The 24,065-nt window shown below is 46.1% G+C and overlaps 1 protein-coding gene across 1 annotated transcript in view; it reads right to left on the bottom strand.

Annotated features, from left to right (window-relative positions):
* Positions 1–23,374, bottom strand: part of LOC119956381 (eukaryotic translation initiation factor 3, subunit 6 interacting protein) — a 34,729-nt gene extending 11,355 nt beyond the window's left edge. Inside the window, exons 1-11 of the mRNA XM_038783551.1 lie at positions 23,227–23,374; positions 20,975–21,017; positions 19,585–19,795; positions 16,224–16,303; positions 14,111–14,172; positions 12,373–12,442; positions 10,718–10,791; positions 8,641–8,812; positions 7,409–7,563; positions 5,859–6,029; positions 4,298–4,431 (exon numbers count right to left, since the gene is read on the bottom strand). Of these exons, the coding sequence (XP_038639479.1) occupies positions 4,298–4,431; positions 5,859–6,029; positions 7,409–7,563; positions 8,641–8,812; positions 10,718–10,791; positions 12,373–12,442; positions 14,111–14,172; positions 16,224–16,303; positions 19,585–19,795; positions 20,975–21,017; positions 23,227–23,259 (1,205 nt within the window). The 5' untranslated portion in view covers positions 23,260–23,374. The remainder of the gene's footprint in view (positions 1–4,297; positions 4,432–5,858; positions 6,030–7,408; positions 7,564–8,640; positions 8,813–10,717; positions 10,792–12,372; positions 12,443–14,110; positions 14,173–16,223; positions 16,304–19,584; positions 19,796–20,974; positions 21,018–23,226) is intronic.
* Between the last annotated feature and the right edge of the window lie 691 nt (positions 23,375–24,065).

Consider the following 24,065-nt stretch of genomic DNA (forward strand, 5'->3'; position numbering starts at 1 on the left):
ACTGCGCTGCCCCTGTCCTGTCCAACTCCCTGTTGACCACAGTAGAGTAAATTTGATGGTGGTGGGGGAAGAAGGGATTAAAGCCCAATTTGCAGCCATTACCCAACAGTTTATCCAATGGTAGGGTGAGATTAACTTTACTCCCACTATTTCACACTTGTATTGCTCTATACCAATCAGCCACCAATTATTCCAACAGAAACATAACTTTAAAAGCAACAATGGAATGTGGAGGTGTAGAAAACTGCATAACTAGACCCATTTTCAAATCCCTCCATGGTCTCCATAATGAGGAAGGCTATTCGGCCCATTGAGTCTGCTCTGCCAGGCGGTCTCGTACCACCTCACCTCTGTAACCTCCTCCAGCCCAACAATCCTCTTGAGATTGCTGCATTTCTTCCGGTGACGGCGGGCGGGAGGCAGCCGCACATTGGAGGGCTCCCGTTCGGGAACGGCATTTTCAGGGTTTAACGCCCAGTCCCAGGGGCAACAGAGGCGTCAAAAGCAGGGAGAAGGCACAGTGAAGGGAAATGTTGAAAATAAGTAAAAATACGGCCGTGAAAAAAAGCAGGATGGAAAGGTCACCACAAGGACGGCAAGAAAAGTGGAGGCTGGGGCACCAGGGTAGGCCGCATTGCCCACGGCTAAATAAATGACTACGGTGATGGCCGTGGAACTCGAAAGGCAGTTCACAAAACACATGGAGGCGATGAGGAAGGAGATGGGGGTGGTACTGAAAGTGCTGGTGGAGGAGGCGATTGCCCTTGTGAGGGCGGCAGTATTGAGCGCAGAGGTGGAGGTGCGAGAGCAAGGTGAGGCGCTGAAGGAAGTGGAAGTGACATTATTGCAGCACAGTGATCAACTTACCTCAATGGGGAAGGAGATGCGGAAGGTGATAGAGATCAACAAGGGTCTGCAAGCCAAAATGGACGAATGGAAAACAGATCCAGGCGACAGAATCTGAGGATTGTGGGTCTGCCCGAAGGAGTGGAAGGCCCAAGGCCGACTGAGTATTTTGCCACGATGTTGGCGAAGCTATTGGGGGAGGGGAATGATCCCTCCTGAAATGAACTGGATTGGGCTCATCGATCGTGGAGGCCTGTACCAAAGGAGAGTGAGCAGCCAAGATTAGTGACTCTGTGTTTTCGTAGGTAAAGTGTGAAGGAGAAGGTCCTGTGCTTGGCAAAGCAGAAGCGGGTGGTTCAGTGGGCTGGAGAATGTATCAGGACTTTACGGTGGAGCTGGCGAGGAGGCGGGCTGCCTTCAGCCGGGTGAAGAAGGCACTGTAGATCAGTACGGTGCAGTGCGGCATAGTGTATCCAGCTAAGTTGAGGGCAACCTTTCAAGGACTTTTATTTCGGGACGGCGAAAGCAGCGGAGGAGTTTGCGAAGGCAGATGGACTGTGGCTGAATTGAGAAATGGTCATGTACTGATGTAGGCTCATGTAACTGTATTTTTTCACTGCGTGCTGGTATATGTGCTAAATGAGCCAACATTGTATATACTCGGACAAGGAAGAGATGGGACTTTCACTTGCAATGACGGTTCTTTGGGGCTTGGGTGTGTATGCGGGGTTTGTATGCTAAAGGGGATTTCTTGGTTTTCCTGGGACCGGGCAAGGGGAAAGAGACCCGGGCGGGGGCCTCCACACTGGCCGGTTTAAGCTGGGGAGGGGGGGGGGGGGGGGGGCTGCGGCCATCGGAGCCCGGTAGAACAGGTCCCAAAGAGTCTAGCCGGGGTGGAAAGTGGGTGGGTGGGGGGGGGGGGGGGGGGGGGAGGAACAGAGGTTGGGGGGGGAGGAGTTTTGTAAGAGGAGGTGGAGTGGAGGAGTTGGGGGGGGGGGGTTTACAATTCACGGGTGTCATCTACGGTACTCTTTCGGGGACTGGATGGCATTGAATGTTAGGGGGAGGGGCGTGGGTGGACTCTATAGGTCAATGGTGACCATAGGCGATTCCTGATTCCCCCCCTTTGTTTCTCCCACCGTGGGAGGGTTTGTTTTATTTGATCCTTATATTGTCAGGTGGGTCGTTGTTTGGGGTGGTGGGAAGATGGGATGGTTGTTGTTGATAAGGGGATTGACTTTGTATTTGTTACCGTTTACTGCTTGTTGGTGGGGTGTAAATTCTGAAGAAAATGTGAAAATGGAGAATAAAAATATTTTACAAAAAGAGATTGCTGCGTTTCTCCAACTGTTGCTTCATGCACCTTCCGACTTTCAGCGCTCCATTACTGGCTCCGCCGGGACATCGGCTACCTCGAGCCGACAGGAATACCCTTCTTGAACCCATCTGTCTCAAAGCCTACCTCATTGCTCAAGCCTGTGAACAAAGAACAAAGAAAGGTACAGCACAGGAACAGGCCCTTCGGCCCTCCACGTCTGTGCCGTCCATGCTACCCGACTAAACTACAATCTTGTACACTTCCTGGGTCCGTATCCCTCTATTCCCATCCTATTCATGTATTTGTCAAGATGCCCCTTAAATGTCACTATCGTCCCTGCTTCCACCACCTCCTCGGGCAGCGAGTTCCAGACACCCACTACCCTCTGTGAAAAAAACTTGCCTCTACATCTTACATCTACTCTATACCTTGCCCCTCGCACCTTAAACCTATGCCCCTAGTAATTGACCCCTCTACCCTGGGGAAAAGCCTCTGACTATCCACTCTGTCTATGCCCCTCATAATTTTGGGGCAGCATGGTGGCCTAGTGGTTAGCACAACCGCCTCACGGCGCTGAGGTCCCAGGTTCGATCCCGGCTCTGGGTCACTGTCCGTGTGGAGTTTGCACATTCTCCCCGTGTCTGCGTGGGTTTCGCCCCCACAACCCAAAAATGTGCAGAGTAGGTGGATTGGCCACGCTAAATTGCCTCTTAATTGGCAAAAATAATTGGGTCATCTAAATTAAAAAAAAATATTAATAATTTTGTAGACCTCTATCAGGTCGCCCCTCAACCTCTGTCGTTCCAGTGAGAACAAACCGAGTTTATGCAACTGCTCCTCATAGCTAATGCCCTCCATACCAGGCAACATCCTGGTAAATCTCTTCTGCACCCTCTCTAAAGCCTCCACATCCTTCTGGTAGTGTGGCGGCCAGAATTGAACACTATACTCCAAGTGTGGCCTAACTAAGGTTCTATACAGCTGCAACATGACTTGCCAATTCTTATACTCAATGCCCCGGCCAATGAAGGCAAGCATGCCGTATGCCTTCTTGACTACCTTCTCCACCTGTGTTGCCCCTTTCAGTGACCTGTGGACCTGTACACCAGTGTTCTTCAAACTTTTTTTCTGGGGACCCATTTTTACCAACCGGCCGACCTTCGCGACCCACCATTCTCTCTTACCTTGTTTGCTGCTGACAAAAATGGAGGAAATGGTTTTGGGTCCCTTTGGCCCTCGTACACACTCCTCCAATGGAACCTGTTGGATGAAGGTGAAGCCTTCTGGTGTCGGAAAGTATGGAGTTTCCATCTGTCCAAAGTTCTGAATATTTTTCTGTAAAATTTTATCAAATAACCGCCCCCGAATATGTAAACAAAATAAAATTAATAAAATAAATGAAATAAATGAATAAACCCCCTGAACTTGAATAAAAGAAAATAAAAAATAAAAATTAAATGAATAAAATAAGTGAATAAAAACAACTACAGAACTTGTAAAACAAAAAGCTGCAACTATTTAAAAAAATAGCGGTCGCACTGCGCATGCGCAATACGGGCGAATTTCGTAACATGTTCGCGGAATGCACCCCGATTTTAAAAACATGTTCGCAGAATGCGCATACGATGATCGGCGCGCATCCGCATTCCGCGAACATGTTAAAAAATCGGCCGCATTGAGCATGTGCGCACGATGATCGGCGCGCATGCGCAATGCGGGCAAATTTTTCTTTTAACATGGTGGCGGCCGCTTGCATCCGGCGTTGTGAAATGCCAGCTGCTGCGCGGGGATTTGCGCGTTCGGGAGTGCCGCGGACAACGGCTCCGCGACCCTAACCGATACCCTCCCGCGACCCACCTGCGGGTCGCGCCCCCGACTTTGAAGAACACTGCTGTACACCTAGATCTCTGACTTTCGATACTCTTGAGGGTTCCACCATTCACTGTATATTCCCTACCTGCATTAGACCTTCCAAAATGCATGACCTCACATTTGTCCGGAAGTGGTCACTTGCCCAAACACCGCTGTACATAGTTCATTAACAAATATTCATTTGACAGAACACTCCTGGGAAGGTCAATTCATCATTACTGAACAACTGCAACGCTGAATATAGGTGGGTGAGAGACTTACCCTTTCTGCATTCGCAGCATTTTATCTCCATACTTCTCTCGCAGTTGCGTGTGGATGCTCTCATCGATCCTCATCGGGTACAACGTCAAGGCAATTGCCAACAGACTATGCATCTGTTCATTCTGTTTGTTTATCTACACATTGATTTGAAAAGGGGCAAGAGGAAGAGAGAAAGAAAATGGGGTTTTAATTTAATCTGTAATTATTCCCATGCATTTCCACTTGGGGATGATCCCACACAATTGTTTGGAAAATCTACATATGCACCAATCAGTCGGAGCTGGAAAAACCACTCAGCTGTATCTGAAATTCTATCTCCAATGTAGAGAATGACATGCTCGGACCTCTATAGCGCCTTTCATAATGTCAGTACATCCCAAAGTGCTTTACAGCCAATCGAGTTCTGTTGTGGTCACTGCTGTAATGTAGGAAACAAGGCAGTCAATTTGCAAAGAGCAAGCTCCCACAAACAGTGACGTTGGGTGTCCCTCGATCCCAGGACAACGTTCACTCAGGGTCGCGAGCTTCTGCCATGGGTCTTCATGTGAATCAACAGGCCAATTCTCGACTAGCGGATCTATGGGCACCTGGGGCGGGACGTCTCACCAGGTAGTGGGGATACTAAGTGCGGGACCACACAGTGCAAAAAAAATGGGCTGCGCAAAACATTGAACAATTAAATGGAACGTCAGTCCCAGGTACAATCACTGTTCTCAGGTAGGGCAGGATAATGGGCAATGTGTTTAACCTCTGTTTCCGTAACGGGGGGGGGGAAGAGAGAGAGAGAGAGAGAGAGAGAGAGGAGAGAGAGAGAGAGAGAGAGAGAGGAGAGAGAGGAGAGAGAGAGAGAGGAGAGAGAGAGAGAGACAGACACATTGTGGGTTAGACTGACGCTGACACTTCAGCACCGGTACTGAGGGACTGCTACACTGTAGGAGGTGGCAACTGCTGGGAGAAATCCTGAACCAAGGTCCAGCCTAACTTCTCAGATGGAAAAAAAAGAGATAACGGCAACGTCGCACTATATAAAAGAGGGGATTTGGGGGGGGGGGGCAGCCACCTTTTCTACATTCCAACAGCGACTCGCACGTAAAAAACTCTTAACTGGCCGCCAAGCACTTTGGAGTGTCTGCAGGTTGTGAAGGCACAATATAAATGTGTCTTTCTTTAATCATTACGTCAAGTCGACTTAACGCACGCAGGATGAACACTGGGGTAGGAACAGGTTAGGCGGCAATTGCCTTCCTTGCTGTTTGGCGCTCACTATCTCAGCACATGGAAAATTATTATTTGGCCGAAGCGGGGGGGGGGGGGGGGGGGGGGGGGGGGTGGTTGTTGAGCATTTAGGAGTCGGCAGCACCAGGAACGGTCATAAGAAAATCGACATTTAATAAAGCCAACATGGTCAGTAACTCTTGCTAATTCATCGTATTGGGCCCGTGGACTATCCAGTAGTTTGAATAAAAACACCCAGGAAGCAAGCATTATTCGTGCTAAAGTTGAATGAAATAAAGAGAAATGTAGGTGCAACTACAGACACAATTGTGTTATTTGGGCTTACCATCTCGTATTTATAGGTCGAACGTTGAAACATGTTCTTGGTTCTCTGAATATAGAGCAATATGTTGGCAAACACGCGGATAGAATCCTGGTAACGCCGCATCATCAGGTAGGCGAAGCCCACGTAATAATAAGTTGTGACCTGACACTCTGGCACTCGGGAGTACATACTCTGTAATGGAAATCGAACAGGTTTAGAGAAAGCACACAACTCCCAAACATCAGGTGTCCATCCACAACTGGAAGACTATGACTTAACCCTCCCTGTAGACTTACTAACTAGAGTGAATTACTGTGGGGTAACATTCTTTCTGAATTCGGGTGATGAGGGGACAGCAGATGATCTGGTTATAATAGTTTCCCCCTCTTGGCTACCTGAGCGCTGTGATTTTTAGAAGCTCATCATGCATGGGGCAAGAGTTAGAATTATATTATGACTCACTTTTCATTTTATTAGCTATTATAATTTACTAACTACAGCTCTGAGCATCGATTGCTATGCTAAAGACTGCAAGTCAACCAAGAGCAGGTTTATTCTTCGCCCCAAGCTCACCTTTCCCTGCCTTCTCATCCTGACGACATCTGCTGAGGCTCCGTAGGCACCTACCATGTGGCCATTATTTCTAGAAGGAGTAGGCCATTCGGGCCATCATGAGCTTTGACGGTGGCCGACCTTAAAAGTCCCAGCCTGATCGGAATCAGTATCCACACAGCAGTCACTGAGAGTGGAGCTCCTGCAAACTTTCTCTCTCTAGTCACAAGGTCTTGTTGGCCATTCTCACTCCCAACCACAATACAGCTCAGTCAGCAATGCAAACTCCACAAGTACAGTGACCCGGGGCCGGGATCGAACCCGGATCCTCGGCACCGTGAAGCGGCAACGCTAACCACTGCACGACCATGCTGCCCCTATTAAGCATGTCACATGATAACACTTGCAGAGGCCCAGAGGGCTTTTGAATTAATCTAAATCCAGGGCCAGAAATCCTGAAGGAAAGAGAAACCCTTCATTATCTGACATATACAGTCCTTTTCATTTCCTCCTGCTTATTGAATTAAAACATTATTAACTTTAAAAAAATTAATTTAGAGTACCCAATTCATTTTTTCCAATTAGTGGGCAATTTAGCGGGGCCAATCCACCTACCCTGCACATCTTTGGGTTGTGGGGAGGTGAAATCCACGCAAACACGGGGAGAATGTGCCAACTCCACACGGACAGTGACCCAGAGCCGGGATCGAACTTGGGACCTCGGCGCCGTGAGGCAGCAATGCTAACCACTGCGCCACCGTGCTGCCCACAAAATGTTAACCTTTGACTGATTACACAGATTTGAAAAGAATGGTCAGTCCCAGTGTTATATTTGGCTCATGATATTTTTATTTGCATTAATCTCAGTGGTATTTTGAACTCTTGCTTCTTGCAATGGACCCATATCATTCATCAACAGCTGGAGAAATAACAGGAGAATGTGAGATTAGCTTCTGGTTAAAATTAGCAGGATAATTAATCTGAGGCATGAGGCAGAAATATGCGACAGTGAGACGCACCTTTTTATTGAGTTCGATGTTCTCAAGTACTTTGATGGCCTGGTAGTAATCGCCAAGGAGTGAGTGAAGACGCAGCAGTCCTACCAAGCTGAAATAACCCAGCATTTTGTAGAGGGAGTGACGTCCATACTCGCCAGCGACACTCTCAGGATCCCCTGTAATCAGATGAACAGTAGCAGGTGTCAATGCAAGAGTGAACGTCGCTCCCTCGGGCAGTCAATGTTGAATAACACCAACAGCGGTGAATCTGACCATTATCATAAGGTTGCTTGCGGCCATTTGCCTTGTGCAAATTGGCTGCTGCATTTCTTTATGAGATTGTCTACAGTCCAAACTCACTTCATTGACTGGAAAGCACTCATGGCGAAGGACGAGGAAAATGTAAATTTCTCCTCTGCAAAACTAGGGGCATAATTTGCAAACGCAACTCTCAAGATAGATCGAAAGATACAGATAGAAAAAATGCAAATGTTTGAAAACTGAAGCAAAATATAAAAAAGCGAGAACATCAGTTAGGCGTCTGCAAAGTAACATTTTAGTTCAGGTGGAGACCCAGTTGCTTCAGCATTTTCGGATGCTAACTTACAATCGGTATAATGCCCAGTGGACCCTCCAAAAAAAAGACAGTTATCAAGCACACGGCTAATCTGGCGAAATAAAAATATATCCTTCAGTACAGAGTAAGTTTTTCAGTAAATGCAAGAACATGAACCGAGATTTCCGAAGATTCCTCCGTCCCAAATCAGTTGTAATTACGTTCCTGAAAATCATGGCTTTAAATGAAGCTACTCTTGACATGAATCATAAACTCCCGAAGTAATCAATGTGAAAGTCAGAGTTGGCTTCCTTTGTTTTGTCCGCAAAATCTAACATACAAGTCAAAATTCTGTACCATGCGCGTGCAACACCAAACTGAACTAACTCGCAAGATTAAATATATCACTAAATATAAATGAAATGCAGTATTTAAAATGTTTAAAAGAACAGTACAGGGTACACTCAGCTACACCACAGTACTTTCAGGATTGAAACTGACCAGGCTCCATCTGGTGAGAGAAGTTGGTCGATGCGGGTAGTAGCTGAAATCGGGGAACTGCCTGCTACGAGATGGAGCCCAGGGCTCCAGTGCGAGCTCGGCGGCCAGGTCAGGGTGGGAGGGACGAGATAACCAACAAGGGAACAGAAGAAGGAAGGAAACCAAGTTTACAGAACACAGAACCACCTGCACTTGCCTCCACTGGTGTAGACCTCCAATTGCCGGTTGATGTTGGATTTGTCGACAAGCGAATGCAGGACATTGAGGACACTATGTACGTTCCAGATTTTGGGATTTGATCGCAGGAATTCAATCTCCTCTTCTGTCTTCTTGGCTGTTTTGCAGCGGTACTGACTAAAAGACTGGAACTATATGGAGAAAGAGCACAGGTTTCAATGGAAGACATTCTTGTGGTTAATACCCTAATGAGTTAGTCAGATTTGGGTCGAATCTCTGGTGGCTAGCAATAAAGAGTGCTCGAAAAGTTTGCAGGGCGACCAAGCAAAAACACATCTCAATTTGTTCTCGGAATAAAATGTGCGGCTCATTTCTAATTTTTTGATTGCTTCTTGGACTTCAGAATTATAACAGGACAAAGGTGTATTCTGTTCCTTCATTCGGGCCATGTTTGTGACAACACTGGCGTGGTGAAGATGTAAGGAATGAGATTTGTTCCAGTGCAAATTCTAGGAAAAACAGGTTAAGTAACCCAGTCAACATGCCCTTCTGCTCATAACTGCACGCTCGGCTTATGCAGTTGCACTGGAAAATGCACAAAATTTATTTCATAATAATAATCTTTATTATTGCCACAAGTAGGCTTACATTAACACTGCAATGAAGTTACTGCAAAAAGCCCAAGTCGCCACATTCTGGAACCTGTTCGGGTAGACAGAGGGAGAATTCAGAATGCCCAATTCACCTAACAAGCATGTCTTTCAGGACTTGTGGGAGGAAACCCACGCAGACCCGGGTAGAACGTACAGACTCCGCACAGTGACCCAAGCAGGGAATCGAACCTGGGACTCTGGTGCTGTGAAGCAACAGTGCTAACCAATGTCCTACCGTGCTGCCCTTCTTTCATGGGAAAAGGGATTCTCTGGTTAGTCCAGCATTTATTGCCCATCCCTAACTGCCCTGGAGAAGGCAGCGGCGAGCCGTGCTTTTGAACCGCAGCAGTCAATGTGGTGTAGGTACACCCATGTGCTGTTAGGGAAGGAATTTCAGGATTTTGACCCAGTGACGACATTGCTCCACGCCAGGACGGTTTGCGGTGGGAGAGGAGCTTCAAAGTGGTGGTGTTCCCACCCATCGGCAGCCCTTGTCTTTCGAGGTGATGGAAGTCCCGGGTTTGGATGGTGCTATCGAAGGAACCTTGGTTGAGTTGCTGAAGTGCATCTTGTAGGTGGCACAACACTGCTGACATTTCAAGACAAAACTGAAACTACTCAGTTCTAAATCTGAACTACCTTCATGGCTTTAGAAATTATTTCTGCTCTCCATAGATGTGGATTGGAACACAATTAGAACATGTACTTCGCAAGAATGGATTAGTCTCTCCGATCATCTCTTCCTCAGCATCCCCCTTCCCCGCCTGACGTGCTCTAATGGTCGAGATGGGAACTACCAATTGTCAATAACAGGAGGCCGAGCCTGAATTGCCGACTGCTGTCGAGACTCAAACAAAGGAAAAGGAGACGGCCACTCGGCCCCGCTCTGCAAATACTTTGCCGCCCTGTGCCTCAGCGTGGCGGAGGGGTCTGCTGGAGTAATTAACACTTGAGAAAGTGAAGTTCAAGTTGAGGGGGAGGATGGAAGGGTTCTACAACTCATGGACCTTGTTCATCTTGCATTTTCATGAATTGGAAGACATCGAACATTAGTGGGCGGGGGGGGGGGGGTTGGGGGAGGTTTTGGAATCTATAAATTAATGATGATTCTTTTTCATTGGTCTTTTGCATTCAAACTGTTGGGAGCTGTTTGAGGGTGGGTGGGATAAGAGGATTAGAGCATAAGACATAGGAGCAGAATTAGGCCACTCGGCCCATCGGGTCTGCTCCGCCATTCAATCATGGCTGATATTTTCTCATCCCCATTCTCCTGTCTTCTTCCCATAACCCCTGATCCCCTTATTAATACGAAATAAGGATTGTTGGCATGGGGATTGCAATTGTATTTGTTGTTATTGTTGATTATCTATTGTAAATTTTGCTGAAAATGTGAGAAAGGAGAATAAAAATATTTATATATAAAAAAAAAAGCTGGACAGTCACCTGGTAAATGAACTCGTCAATGATGTCCCACAGCCACTGGTTTGGGAGTTCCAGGGGAACTGGGCCATCTGCATCTAAAAAGGGACAAGATTGAGTTGATTTAAGACGAGATTGAATTGATTTAAAAGTAGTTCCCGAAAATTCAACAACTGAGTCTCAATTTAATGTCACAGTTGCAATGTTCCCCGTAGCTGATCACTCGATCACATTGATTCCCAATCCAGTTTTGCGCCGCGCCCCTGGAGATTCAGGGTCCATATGCAGTTAGGAACCGCCACTTCTGACCAAGAGTCATCCAGACTCGAAAGGTTAGCTCCCTCTACAGACGCTGTCCGACCTGCTGAGATTTTCCCGCATTTTCTGCTTTTGTTTCAGATTCCAGCATCCGCAATAATTTGCTTTAACCCACTATTCTCTAACTGCTTCTGCGTCGCTGTAACTGGTAAACCAGGACACTTCAACATTTTATCTGCTATGTCTCCTTTAATTCAGCTGTCAGACAATGATTTTTTAAGGAAATCCAATAATATATTTTCATAACTCACTGGCTACAAAGTTCATATGGAATGTGACCCTATGTGGATCGATTTGGTTGAATGGCTCCTTTCTGTGCTATAGATACATTTGTTCATGGGATGTGGGCAGTGCTGGTAGAGCCAGCATTTATTACCCATCCCTGAGGGGACTTAAGCGTCAACCACATTGCTGTGGATCTGGAGTCACGTTAGATTGGATTGGTTTATTGTCACGTGTACCGAGGTACAGTGAAAAGTATTGCTCTGCGAGCAGCTCAATAGATCATTAAGTACATGAAAATAAAAGAAAAGAAAAAGAAAATACATAATCGGGCAACACAAGCTGTAGGCCAGATCGTGTAAGGACGGCAGATTTCCTACCCAAAAGGACCAGATGCTTTTATGACAATCAACAATGGTTTCATGGTCACCTTTTAGACTTACAACCAGATTTTTATTGAATTCAAATTTCCCCATCTGCCCTGGTGGGATTCGAACCTGGGTCCCGAGAGCACGACTCTGGATTACTAATCCAGCGAAAATACTAGTACTCCACTGCCTCCCCGTGTAATGTGTATCGGGCCGTTAATATTGGAAGAGGGCGAGATGCTTTGGGTATAGGCTGTCTGAACATAACTCAGTTGTTGTTCACCTAAGTGTGCTTTCGTCTGAATGTCTTTCAATTGTTCCATCACAATCAACATTACGGTCAGTTAATGCGGCCGTGACTCTCCGACACAGAAGCAAAACACTGAAGGTGGTAGAAATCAGTTCTGATTAAATAAATAAAATAATAGCTTATTGTCACAAGTAGCCTTCGATGAAGTTACTGTGAAAAGCCCTCAGTCGAAGGTCACAGACTTGAAATGTTAACTCGGGTTTCTCTTCACAGATTCTTCCCAACCTGCTGGGAGCATTCCCAGTACTTTTCGTTTCTTATCGTGCTTTTCTATGAATCTGTTTTCAGGTTCTCGTGTAGCCCAGGTTGACCATAGACCAAGATAATCACTACTCAGTAACAACGACCACATTCGCAACCTTCTCCCTTACTCTTGCTACCCGAGTTTGTGGTGGGGGTAGGGCAGGACAAAAAGGGAAAAACAGCACGAATTACAATGATTTTACTGGAAATGTACTCACTCAGAATGTAATTGAACAAATTGCAGTAATTGTAGTATGATTCAAACCTCTGCTCCAACGTGGGCCCTCCCTAGAAAGCAGAGAGAACCAGTGGGTATCACAGAAATAGTTCCCGAAACTACGCTCAAAGCATATTTTGCCCGTGAGACTGTACAGGAGCCTAAAGTCCATTAAGGCTCAAGTCTACGCAACCACCTTCCGACAAGTTAATATCAAACTGCTGAGTTTAGCAGTGTGCTGTGGAATTTCCAAACAATTAATGTTAGCTCTCAATAAATCTGCAACAAAGGTATCGTGATTACTGATCTTGCTGTGTGAATAGCATTAAGCACGAAGTCAACCAATCCTAGAATCTGGCTTCCTTCCAGGCTGTAATTCAGTCCATTGTGCTGGTGTTGGCCCTCTGCTGTACCCCCCCCCCCCCCCCCCCCATGCTCTCTTCCCCAGAGCCCTGCAATTATTTTTCCGTTTCAAGTGTTTTATCCGATTTCCCTTTTGTAAGTTACTTTTGTATCTATTTACTTATCTTATTTACTCTCCGTACGGATAATTCCACATTCGAACCAACAGCTGTATCAATGATTTTTTTCCTGCCGAATCACCCTAATTATTTTGCCGACTATCTTTTTCTTTAATTTAGAGTAGCCAATTTTTTTTTCCAGTTTAGTGTGGCCAATCCACCTAATCAGCACATCTTTGGGTTGTGGGGGTGAAACCCATGCAGACATGGGGAGAACGTGCAAACTCCACACGGACAGTGACCCAGGGCCGGGATTCGAACCTGGGTCCTCAGCGCCACAGTCCCAGTGCTAACTACTGCACCCCTTTTTGTTGACTATCTTAACCTCTGCCCTCTCTTCCCAGAGGAGGGGTTTGCCCGGAGATGGAAACTGTTTATTGACTTCTTCAAAGACTGTTAAGAAGTCAGCAGGGGGCATGCGGCACAGTGGTTAGCACTGCTGCCTACGGCGCTGAGGATCGGGGTTCGAATCCCGTGCCTGGATCACTGTTCGTCTGGAGTTTCTGCGTCTGTTACACCCCCACAACCCAAAGATGTGCAGGTAGGTGGATTGTCTACACTAAATTGGTGTATATATATATATATATATATAAATACCTTAATTAAAAACTTTTAAAAGAAACTTAAATTATCTTCGATTGCTGTAGGAATCCAGTTGCTTCACTAAGGCACCTCTAGGGAAGGCAATCTGCCCTCTGGTCTGGCTTACATGTGACTCCAGACCCCCGCAATGTGTTTGGCTCTTAACTGCCCCTTTAGAAATGGCCCAGCAAGTTCAAGGGCAGTTAGGGATGGGCAACAAATCCTCACCTTGCCAGCAGCACCCACAACCCATGAAAGATTTGAAAAGTTGGACGGTGCATCCACAATAGACAGGATTATATTCAAATGTAAACCATCAGTAAAATATGATGAAAAAATGTAAACGGAAGGGATGCGTTGAGTGAATACAATGGCCTTTATCAAACTTAATTTCTACAGCATAGAATATGCGTTTCCACTTAAGATTCTGAAAAGCAAAATAAGTTGCTTCGAACATGGAAGACAGATGTTCGAATTTGGCGTGTTACAGTTTAAAATAACGAGCAGAGGTATGAAAACTACAAGGAAAAGCTGTGCGCCTACAAGGACCGATGAAAAATAACATGCAAAATATTATCATATTAATAGGGTTAAAATGGCAAACAAATACGTGAAATGGTGGAGTTTAAGACTTACGCTGACTTTAGCGTATATGTGCCTGTAGTAGAGCTCCTTGTATAGAATGAGGAAAACAGCATCTGCAAAAGATAACTTAGAATATAAATACACCGCTCTTTGGTCTCAGGATTTGTCCCCAGATATAGTAGAAAATCATTCAGTATACTAGGTAATAGCTACAACTTATCAGATATGTAATGTCACAAACGGTAAAAATTTTTTTTACCCATTCATTTTTTAAACGTATAAATTTAATCTCCCCTGCTGCCTGAGGTAACCAAAATACTTTTAAATAAAACAAAGTTTCTGCTCAAACTACAAATTTCACAAGGTATTCTAGAGTTAACGGGACCCAGATTTGTTTACCTGCAAAGCTTGAGAGCCAACCCCCCCCCCCCCCCCCGAGGACCGCTGAACGACATGGTAGCACGGTGGTCAGCACTCATAGATTCGTGGAATTTACAGTGCAGAAGGAGGCCATTTGGCCCATCAAGTGTTGTTTCACAGCGCCAGGGACCCGGGTTCAAGTACCGGCTTGGGTCATTGTCTGTGTACAATCTGCACGTTCTCCCTGTGTGTGCGCACATGGGTTTCCTCCGGGTGCTCCGGTTTCCTCCCACAAGTCCCGAAAGACGTGCTTATTAGGCGAATTGGACATTCTGAATTCTCCCTCTGTGTACCCAAACAGGCGCCAGAGTGTGGCAAATAGGGGATTTTCACAGTAACTTCATTGCAGTGTTAATGTAAGGCGACTTATGACACTAATAGATTATTATTTATCCTCAGATTTCATCCTCATACCCAGGATGGTTACAGATACCAATCAGGTTTCATAATGAGGTTCTCCCTATCGGGGTGTGGGAAGGGGGAGTACCACATTCAGGGGTGTGTTGGGGAGAGTTCAGGTTTCCAGAGACGTTCAGTTGTTTTCTGCATCCAGCAGGGACACTCTGAAAGAGCACCCTACCCAAGTCCACTCCCCCGCAACCCCACCGAACCGTTGGACTCTAAGGGGCAATTTAAAAAAAAAAAAATTTAGAATATCCAATTCATTTTTTCCAATTAAGGGGCAATTTAACATGGCCAATCCACCTACTCTGCACATCTTTGGGTTATGGGGGTGAAACCCACGCAGACACAGGGAGAATGTGCAAACTCCTCACAGACAGTGACCCAGGGCCGGGATTCGAACCCGAGTCCTCAGCGCCGTAGGCAGCAATGCTAACCACTGTGCCACCGTGCCGCCCTTCTAAGGGGCAATTTAGCATGGCCATTCCACCTAACCTGCACATCTTTGGACTGTGGGAGGAAACCGGAGCACCCGGAGGAAACCCACGCAGACATGGGAGAACATGCAGACTCCACACAGACAGTCACCCGAGGCCGGAATTGAACCCGGGTCCCTGGTGCAGTGGGGCATCAGTGCTAACCATTGTGCCGCCCTCTAATTCAGAAATTATTCTAAACTAATCAGGCGTCTAATTGGAAATGGGAGCAGCAGTTTCATTTCAAGATTGAAGTAAGACCTCTGTTCACTTCAGGCCAAAGCAGCTCAAAAAATAAAGGAACTGGATCAATTTAGCAATGGCCGGATGCGCATATAGATCAGACACTGGCTGCTGTCCCGTTAAATTGGTTATTGCTGCACCCGTTACATTCTTGAATAATACAGGACACTTGTTAAATGTAGACTTCAATCTTTCTCAGGTCTGATGAAGATCTTATTTCAGCGTGGGCTATATGCGTGTGGAAGTAAGATGCCCTTAAGGATAAAGATAGCATATTTTGTGATGGGAGATTTAAACAGAATTAATTCTTTGTTGCAGACTTACGTTAATTGTATATTAACTATAATCAATGATGGGCCTCCAGGGATTCACTTCTGCTCTTAAGTCCATAGGAACAGGCCGAAACTGAAGTTGGCATGGTCCGGAAACGCATGCTTGTAACATTTCATACTTTAAATAAAGTGTGTAAAGATTAAGTTCCAGTTCTATCCTTCACTGCTTGACTTTCTGATATTGAACCGCCTGTTCTACTACTGGGAGATAATTTAGACAGGGCAACAGTCCATGAGCCAGTACAATAACAAACAACATCATTTCGTGCAAGGTGAAAATGAGAATCGTACCATTTCGACAGATGGATGCAATAGCTTCTGCCTCGGGCCATGGAGAGTTTTTGAAGAATCTTTCTGTCAGTTTGTTCCAGCTGAGGAAACAGGAGAATTAAAAGACGCTGCTCAAAATTTCAGAAATTGTTCGCATTGCAACTGGATATTTACACCGACATGCTTTGCTGACCAGTTTTGTACTGTTGAGTTTAATCAATTTAGTTTTTTAACAAGTTAAATACGCTTCTGAAACTGTGACTCAGTGGAAAATGAAACATCGTATTAGCTACCTCAGGAAGGCAGACAGCATTATCAGAGACCCCTCCCACCCATGCTTTGCCTTCTTCCAGACCCTTCCATCAGGCAGAAGATACAGACGTCTGAAGACCCGCACACCCAGACATAGGAACAGCTTCTTCCCCCCAGCTACAAGACTCCTCAATGACTCTCCCTCAAACTGATCTGTTCCCTCTAAGAACACTATTCATGACACCCTATGTTGCTGTTGTTCATGTATTTGCTTTGTGTGGTCCCTTGTTCCGCACTGTAACCAATCACTGTTTGTCGATATACCATTTGTCAATGTTCTCTGTCGATTATTCTTTTGGCTACTGTGTACGTACTGTGTACACTCCGCAGAAAAATACTTTTCATTGTACTTCGGCACATGTGACAATAAATCAAATCAAATCAATAATGGGTGCCTTAGTGACGCACTTCCCAATCCCTATCAATAGTCACCAACAATTCAAAGTGAAAATTCAGGGGTACGTTCAGGCAGGGCACAAGGCAGGGTTGGGGGAGGGGCACAAGGACAGTGGTTTTGGGGGGGGGGGTGGTGCAAAGCCAGTGGTGATGGGCACCCAAGGACAGTTGCAGTGGGTGGAATGCATGAAAGGTCAGTGGTGAGGATAAATTTAATTTATTAATGACGTCAAGTGAGGATCTTACGAGACGTTGTGGAGAACCAAGGATCTATTGAGAGAGAGAGAAAGTTAAAGTAATGAAAATTGATGAAGAAAGATATTCTAGAAACTAATGGGACTAAAAGCTGACAAATCAGCCATGGCTTTTAAAAGAGACGGCGGCAGAAATAGCAAATGTACTCATTTGGATCTTCAGAATTCCCCACATCCTAAAATAGCCCCTGTGGATTTGAAGATAGCAAGCATTACCCTATCACTCAAGTAAAGAGGGAGGGAGTAAGACAGAGAGACACACACAGGGAACTATGGGCCAGCCATTCTGACATCAGCAATAAGGAAAATGCCAGAATCTATTGTTAAGGCATTGGCAACGGAGCACTTGGAAATCACTATATGATTAGACAGCGCAAACACAGTTTTAGTGAAGTGAAATCTTGTTTGACAAATCTGTTAAGAGTTTTTTGAGAATGTAACCAGCAGGATAGATTTTTTTTGCTTTTTAAAATAAATTTAGAGTACCTAATTCATTTTTCTTCCCAATTAAGGGGCAATTTAGCGTGGCCAATCCACCTACCCTGCACAGCTTTTTGTGTTGTGGAGGCGAGACACACGCAGACACGGGGAGAATGTGCAAACTCCACACGAACGGTGACCCGGGCCCTCGGCGCCGTAAGGCAGTAGTGCTAACTACTGCGCCGCCAAACCAGCAGGACAGATAAAGAGGAAACCAACAGGTGCAGTATATTTGGATTTTAAGAAGGTATTCAATAGACTGCCAAGAGGTTGATAGACACGCTGAGGGCTCATGAGATTTGTGGTAATACATTTGTATGAACTGAGGATTGATTAATGGACAGAAAACAAAGAATAAAAATAAATGAGTCAATTGCGGGATGGCAGGGTGCAACTAGTGAGGTACCACAAAGATTAATGCTCTAGTTCCATCTATTTAGGACCTATAACAGTGACTTTGATGAGAGGACCAAGTGTAATGTGTCCCACTTCCCACCCCATATCCTTTGATCCACTTCATCCTAGGTGCTGTATCTAACTGCTTCTTGAAAACATACAATGTTTTGGCCGCAACTACTCTCTGTGGTAATTAATTCCACGGGCTCACCACTCTCTGGGTGAAGAAATGTCTCCTAGTCTCTGCCCTAAATGGTCCATCCCGTATCCTCAGACTGTGATCCCTGGTTCTGGATACACCCACCATCGGGAACGTCCTTCCTGCATCTACCCTGTCCAGTCCTGTTTGAATTTTATAGGTTTCCAGGCGACCCCCCCCCCCCCCCCCTTGAACTCCAGCGAATACAATCCTAATCAATTCAATCTCTCCTCATACGTCAGTCCCGCCATCACAGGAAGTGTGCAGGCATAGCAATTTGAAACAAATTCCTTTTTGCAAAAGGAGTTGACAAACAAGCATCAGGAAGTCTCGCTGCAACTAAATAGGGTTGTGGGAGACTGAAGTGTGTATGGTTTTAAGAAATGGAGGGACTGCAACAGAGGTTAACTAGATTTGTTTTATTCCTTCATGGGATGTGGGCACCACTGGCATTTATTGCCCTTCAACTGAGTAGGCCATTTCGGAGGACATTGCCACGGATCTGGGGTCACAGACTGGGTAAGGATGGCAGATTTCCTTCCCCAAATGACATTAGTGAACCTAATGGGCTTTCATGACAATCGACGATGGTTTCATGGTCATCGTCAAGACTTTTGATTCAACATTTTTTAAAAAATGATGGAATTCAAATTTCGCCATCTGCTGTGGCGGGGATTCAACCCCGACTAGAGCATTACCCCGGGTCTCTGGATTACAGGTATAGTAACAATACCACTAGGCCACCCCACAAATTCATTAATTCCTGGGTTGCGGAGAGGCTGTGAGGAGAGCCCAAGCTAAATTCCCCTCTGGAATATAGAGCAGGAGGTGATTGACATGCATAAAATTCTTAGAGGGGGGACAGCACGGTGGCCTAGTGGTTAGCACAACCGCCTCACGGCGCTGAGGTCCCAGGTTCGATCCCGGCTCTGGGTCACTGTCCGTGTGGAGTTTGCACATTCTCCCCGTGTCTGTGTGGGTTTCGCCCCCACAACCCAAAAAAAAATGTGCAGAGTAGGTGGATTGGCCATGCTAAATTGCCCCTTAATTGGAAAAAATAATTGGGTAATCTAAATTTATAAAAAAAATAAAATTCTTAGAGGGCCTCACAAGGTAGATACTGAGAGGGACATGGTGATATGGCAGGCAAGCAGGCTTGAGGATCCATATGGCTTAGCCCTGTTCCAATTTCTTACGCATTCATGTTCCCCCTCTGCAAAATGTAATGTAACAAACAAGGCAGAAACAAAAAAAAACTGGCCTTTTAACAAGATATAGCCCAGTGCGAACACAGTTTGACAAGCATTGTATGTGCTGTTCAAGTCTATATATTTACCACCAGTACCTGTTTTCATAGATATCCTGAATTTCATACAGCTTCTGTTCAATCATATCGCTGGACACACGGTTAGACTGCAACTCATAGACCTTCTGTTCGGTGAGGTCAGTGACAGTTTTATGGAAGTATTGGATGAAATTCTTGATTACTTCCGGGATCACGTGGTAGGTCTGCTGTTCATACTGCCTCTCGTAAGCCAGGTCCTGTTTGGGGTCACCTGAGAACATAGGAGAGATTTTTACAATACTTGCATCCCCTTCTGAATATTTTTCCCCTCCTCTCCCACCCCAAATGGTGTTGGATATGCTGAGGACAATTCGTAATTCGCTCAAATATGAAAATCGCTTATTGTCACGAGTAGGCTTCAATGAAGTTACTGTGAAAAGCCCCTAGTCGCCACATTCCGGCGCCTGTTCGGGGAGGCTGATACGGGAATCGAACCGTGCTGCTGGCCTGCTTTAAAAGCCAGCGATTTAGCCCAGTGAGCTAAACCAGCCCCCTTTTGAAGCATAAAAATGAGCATTTTTAAACTGACCGAACGTTTCAGCTGATTTGCAATAACGGGTCACAGATAAGGAACGTGGCCGAGTTCACCTTTCTGCAGCTTTGGTAGATAGATAGAACAGTACAGCACAGAACAGGCCCTTCGGCCCTCGATGTTGTGCCGAACAATGATCACCCCACTTAAACCCACGTAACCCAACAATCCCCCCATTAACCTTACACTACGGGCAATTTAGCATGGCCAATCCACCTAACCCGCACATCTTTGGACTGTGGGAGGAAACCGGAGCACCCGGAGGAAACCCACGCGCACACGGGGAGGACGTGCAGACTCCACACAGACAGTGACCCAGCCGGGAATCGAACCTGGGACCCTGGAGCTGTGAAGCATTGATGCTAACCACCATGCTACCGTGAGGCCCCGAGGTGAGGTACTGAACCTAACTGTTTTTATTTCCGATCTCTAGCATCTGGAGCATTTTGCTTTTATTCACCAGGGTCCACCTGGCTTTGTACAATACCAGGTAGCGTGCTCATCTACTGAGCCAGATATGCCTTCAAAATAGGCCCAAGTCACAGGCTATTTAGAGTGTTGAGATCCCACAACCAGCTCGGGCTCCTGGGGAAGGTATATGCACATCAGGCCTGGCTGTTACAATCAGATAGAACTCCACCACGGCCCCCGTGTGCACTGTCCACTTTGGGGATTCCCGCACAGGGTAATTGGGGCCTATTCAGTGACTGGTTGACTCTCTGGAAGAGAGGATCAGCTCCTCTCTACAGTCCGAGCCAATAAATCACTGCAGCCTAGACGCTCACACATCTTGACATGTCGACAATTTCCAATGCAAACGCACCAAATTTAAAAAAAGAATTAAATGCAAAGATTTACCGGTATGAAGGTCATAATCGGCATTGTAGGCATATGGATCGAACTGTGAGAGAGAAAATGTAGCATTAACAGGGAAACAAGACAAGGTTTATGAACAAGTGGGGAAATTACAACAAGCACACGTATTTCCTGCTCTTTTCACACTTGGTGAAATGAAAGGGTTTTGAACGTTTAGTTTGGAGTTTTCAGTATAATTAAGATCGAGGTGTACCAGAGAACAGGGGGGAAAAATCCACCTAACCTGCACACATTGGAATGTATATTGCAAATATCAAGAGAAATACAATGGTATAGAGGCACCCAAGATTGGAACATGCTGTATGAAGGAAAATGCACTTTTTGTAAGGGGGTGGAATAGAGAAACCCACCAGGAGAGAACAAAATGTCTAGATGTTAACTACAGTCCAAATGTTAACCACAGTCTAAATATTAACTACATTCTAGACATTAGATAGTCCTGATATCAACTAATCTCGATATTAACTAGTCTTGATATTAGATACAGTCTAGACATTAGATGCAGTCTAGACAATAACTTGTCTAAACAGTGGATATGGGCTACTTATTAACAACAGTCTAGACATTAGATACAGCCTAGACATTAGATATAGTCTAGATATTAAATACAATATTTTATTTTAAAATAAATATGCAAATAATGGGAATTTAAGGCAATGAGGGGGGGTGAAATGGTTTTGAAGAAAGCATAACATTCTGAACCTTCGCTACTGTATAACTCAACACTGACAGGATATAAACAAGTGGCGTTATTCACAGATGATGGTTAAAGATGACATTTAATGATGAAAAAATGAAAATCGCTTTATTGTCACAAGTAGGCTTCAATGAAGTTACTGTGAAAAGCCCCTAGTCGCCACATTCCGGCGCCTGTCCGGGGAGGCTGGTACGGGAAAACTCTGATGTGCAGAGTTTTGGATTTATGGTGGGCGGAATTTGGAATTTATGATGTGCAGAGTTTGGGGTTTATGGGGCAGAGTTTGGGGTTTATGGGGCAGAGTTTGGGGTTTATGACGGGCAGAGTTTGGGGTTTATGACGGGCAGAGTTTGGGGTTTATGGAGCAGAGTTTGGGAGTTATAGTGGGGCAGAGTTTGGGAGTTATAGTGGGGCAGAGTTTGGGAGTTATAGTGGGGCAGAGTTTGGGGTTTATGGGGCAGAGTTTGGGGTTTATGGGGCAGAGTTTGGGGTTTATGGGGCCGAGTTTGGGGTTTATGGGGCAGAGTTTGGGGTTCATGAGGCAGAGTTTGGGGTTAATGGGGCAGAGTTTGGGGTTAATGGGGCAGAGTTTGGGGTTTATGGGGCAGAGTTTGGGGTTTATGGGGCAGAGTTTGGGGTTTATGACGGGCAGAGTTTGGGGTTTATGACGGGCAGAGTTTGGGGTTTATGACGGGCAGAGTTTGGGGTTTATGACGGGCAGAGTTTGGGGTTTATGGAGCAGAGTTTGGGAGTTATAGTGGGGCAGAGTTTGGGAGTTATAGTGGGGCAGAGTTTGGGGTTTATGGGGCAGAGTTTGGGGTTTATGGGGCAGAGTTTGGGGGTTATAGTGGGGCAGAGTTTGGTGTTTATGGGGCAGAGTTTGGGAGTTATAGTGGGGCAGAGTTTGGGAGTTATAGTGGGGCAGAGTTTGGGGTTAATGGGGCAGAGTTTGGGGTTAATGGGGCAGAGTTTGGGGTTTATGGGGCAGAGTTTGGGGTTTATGGGGCAGAGTTTGGGGTTATAGTGGGGCAGAGTTTGGGGTTTATGGGGCTGAGTTTGGGGTTCATGGGGCTGAGTTTGGGGTTAATGGGGCAGAGTTTGGGGTTAATGGGGCAGAGTTTGGGGTTAATGGGGCAGAGTTTGGGGTTTATGGGGCAGAGTTTGGGGGTTATAGTGGGGCAGAGTTTGGGGTTTTGGTGGGGCAGAGTTTGGGGTTTATGGGGCAGAGTTTGGGGTTATAGTGGGGCAGAGTTTGGGGGTTATAGTGGGGCAGAGTTTGGGGTTTTGGTGGGGCAGAGTTTGGGGTTAATGGGGCAGAGTTTGGGGGTTATAGTGGGGCAGAGTTTGGGGGTTATAGTGGGGCAGAGTTTGGGGTTTTGGTGGGGCAGAGTTTGCGGTTAATGGGGCAGAGTTTGGGGTTTATGGAGCAGAGTTTGGGGTTTATGGTGGATTGCGGCCTATCTCAGGCGGCAGCGACCATGTGTCGGGACATCAAGAAAAACAACCGGATTCCCGGCCGGGACCCCGGCTGACTCACCTCCGCCGTGTATTCCTCCGTGTTAGTCGTCATCTCCCCGCTGCTCCCGGCTAATTTTAGTGGATTTTCCACAGACACGCGATCACCGGAAGCTGGTCTGGGTGTATCGCGGAAAAGGTCCCCCCTGATTTGGGTGTATCGCAGAAAAGGTCCCCCCGTTGCTCGAGCGCCAAACAACTATTCCGGCGCCAAACAGGAGCAGCCAAGCCAGTGGCTGCAGCTAGTGAACAGTCTGTGTGAATAGTGACTTCATGTGAATCGTGTCTCTGTGTGAATAGTGACTTCATGTGAATAGTGTCATGTGAATTGTAAATGTGAACAGTGTCTATGTTCATGTCCATGTACAGTGCAGCACAGTAGCACAAGTTGCTAGCACAGCGCCTTCACAGCGCCAGGGTCCCAGGTTCGATTTCCCACTGGGTCACTGTCAATGCGGAGTCTGCATGTTCTCCCCTTGTCTGTGTGGGTTTCCTCCGGGTGCTCCAGTTTCCTACTACAGTCCAAAGATGTGCAGGTTAGGTGGATTGGCCATGATGAATTACCCTTAGTGACCAAAAACGTTAGGAGGGATTTTTGGGTTATGGTGTTACGGGGATAGGGTGGATGTGAGGGCTTAAGTTGGTCGATGCAGACTCGATGGGTCGAATGGGCTCCTTCTGCACTGTATGTTCTTTGTGAATAGTGTCTATGTGAATAGTGTCTCTCTATGTGAATAGTGTCTAGAACATAGAACAGTACAGCACAGAACAGGCCCTTCGGCCCTCGATGTGCCGTGCATTGTCCGAAACCAAGATCAAGCTATCCCACTCCCTGTCATTTTGGTGTGCTCCATGTGCCTA

This window comes from Scyliorhinus canicula, chromosome 23 (genome assembly GCF_902713615.1).
Source record: "Scyliorhinus canicula chromosome 23, sScyCan1.1, whole genome shotgun sequence".
Lineage (NCBI taxonomy): Eukaryota > Metazoa > Chordata > Chondrichthyes > Carcharhiniformes > Scyliorhinidae > Scyliorhinus > Scyliorhinus canicula.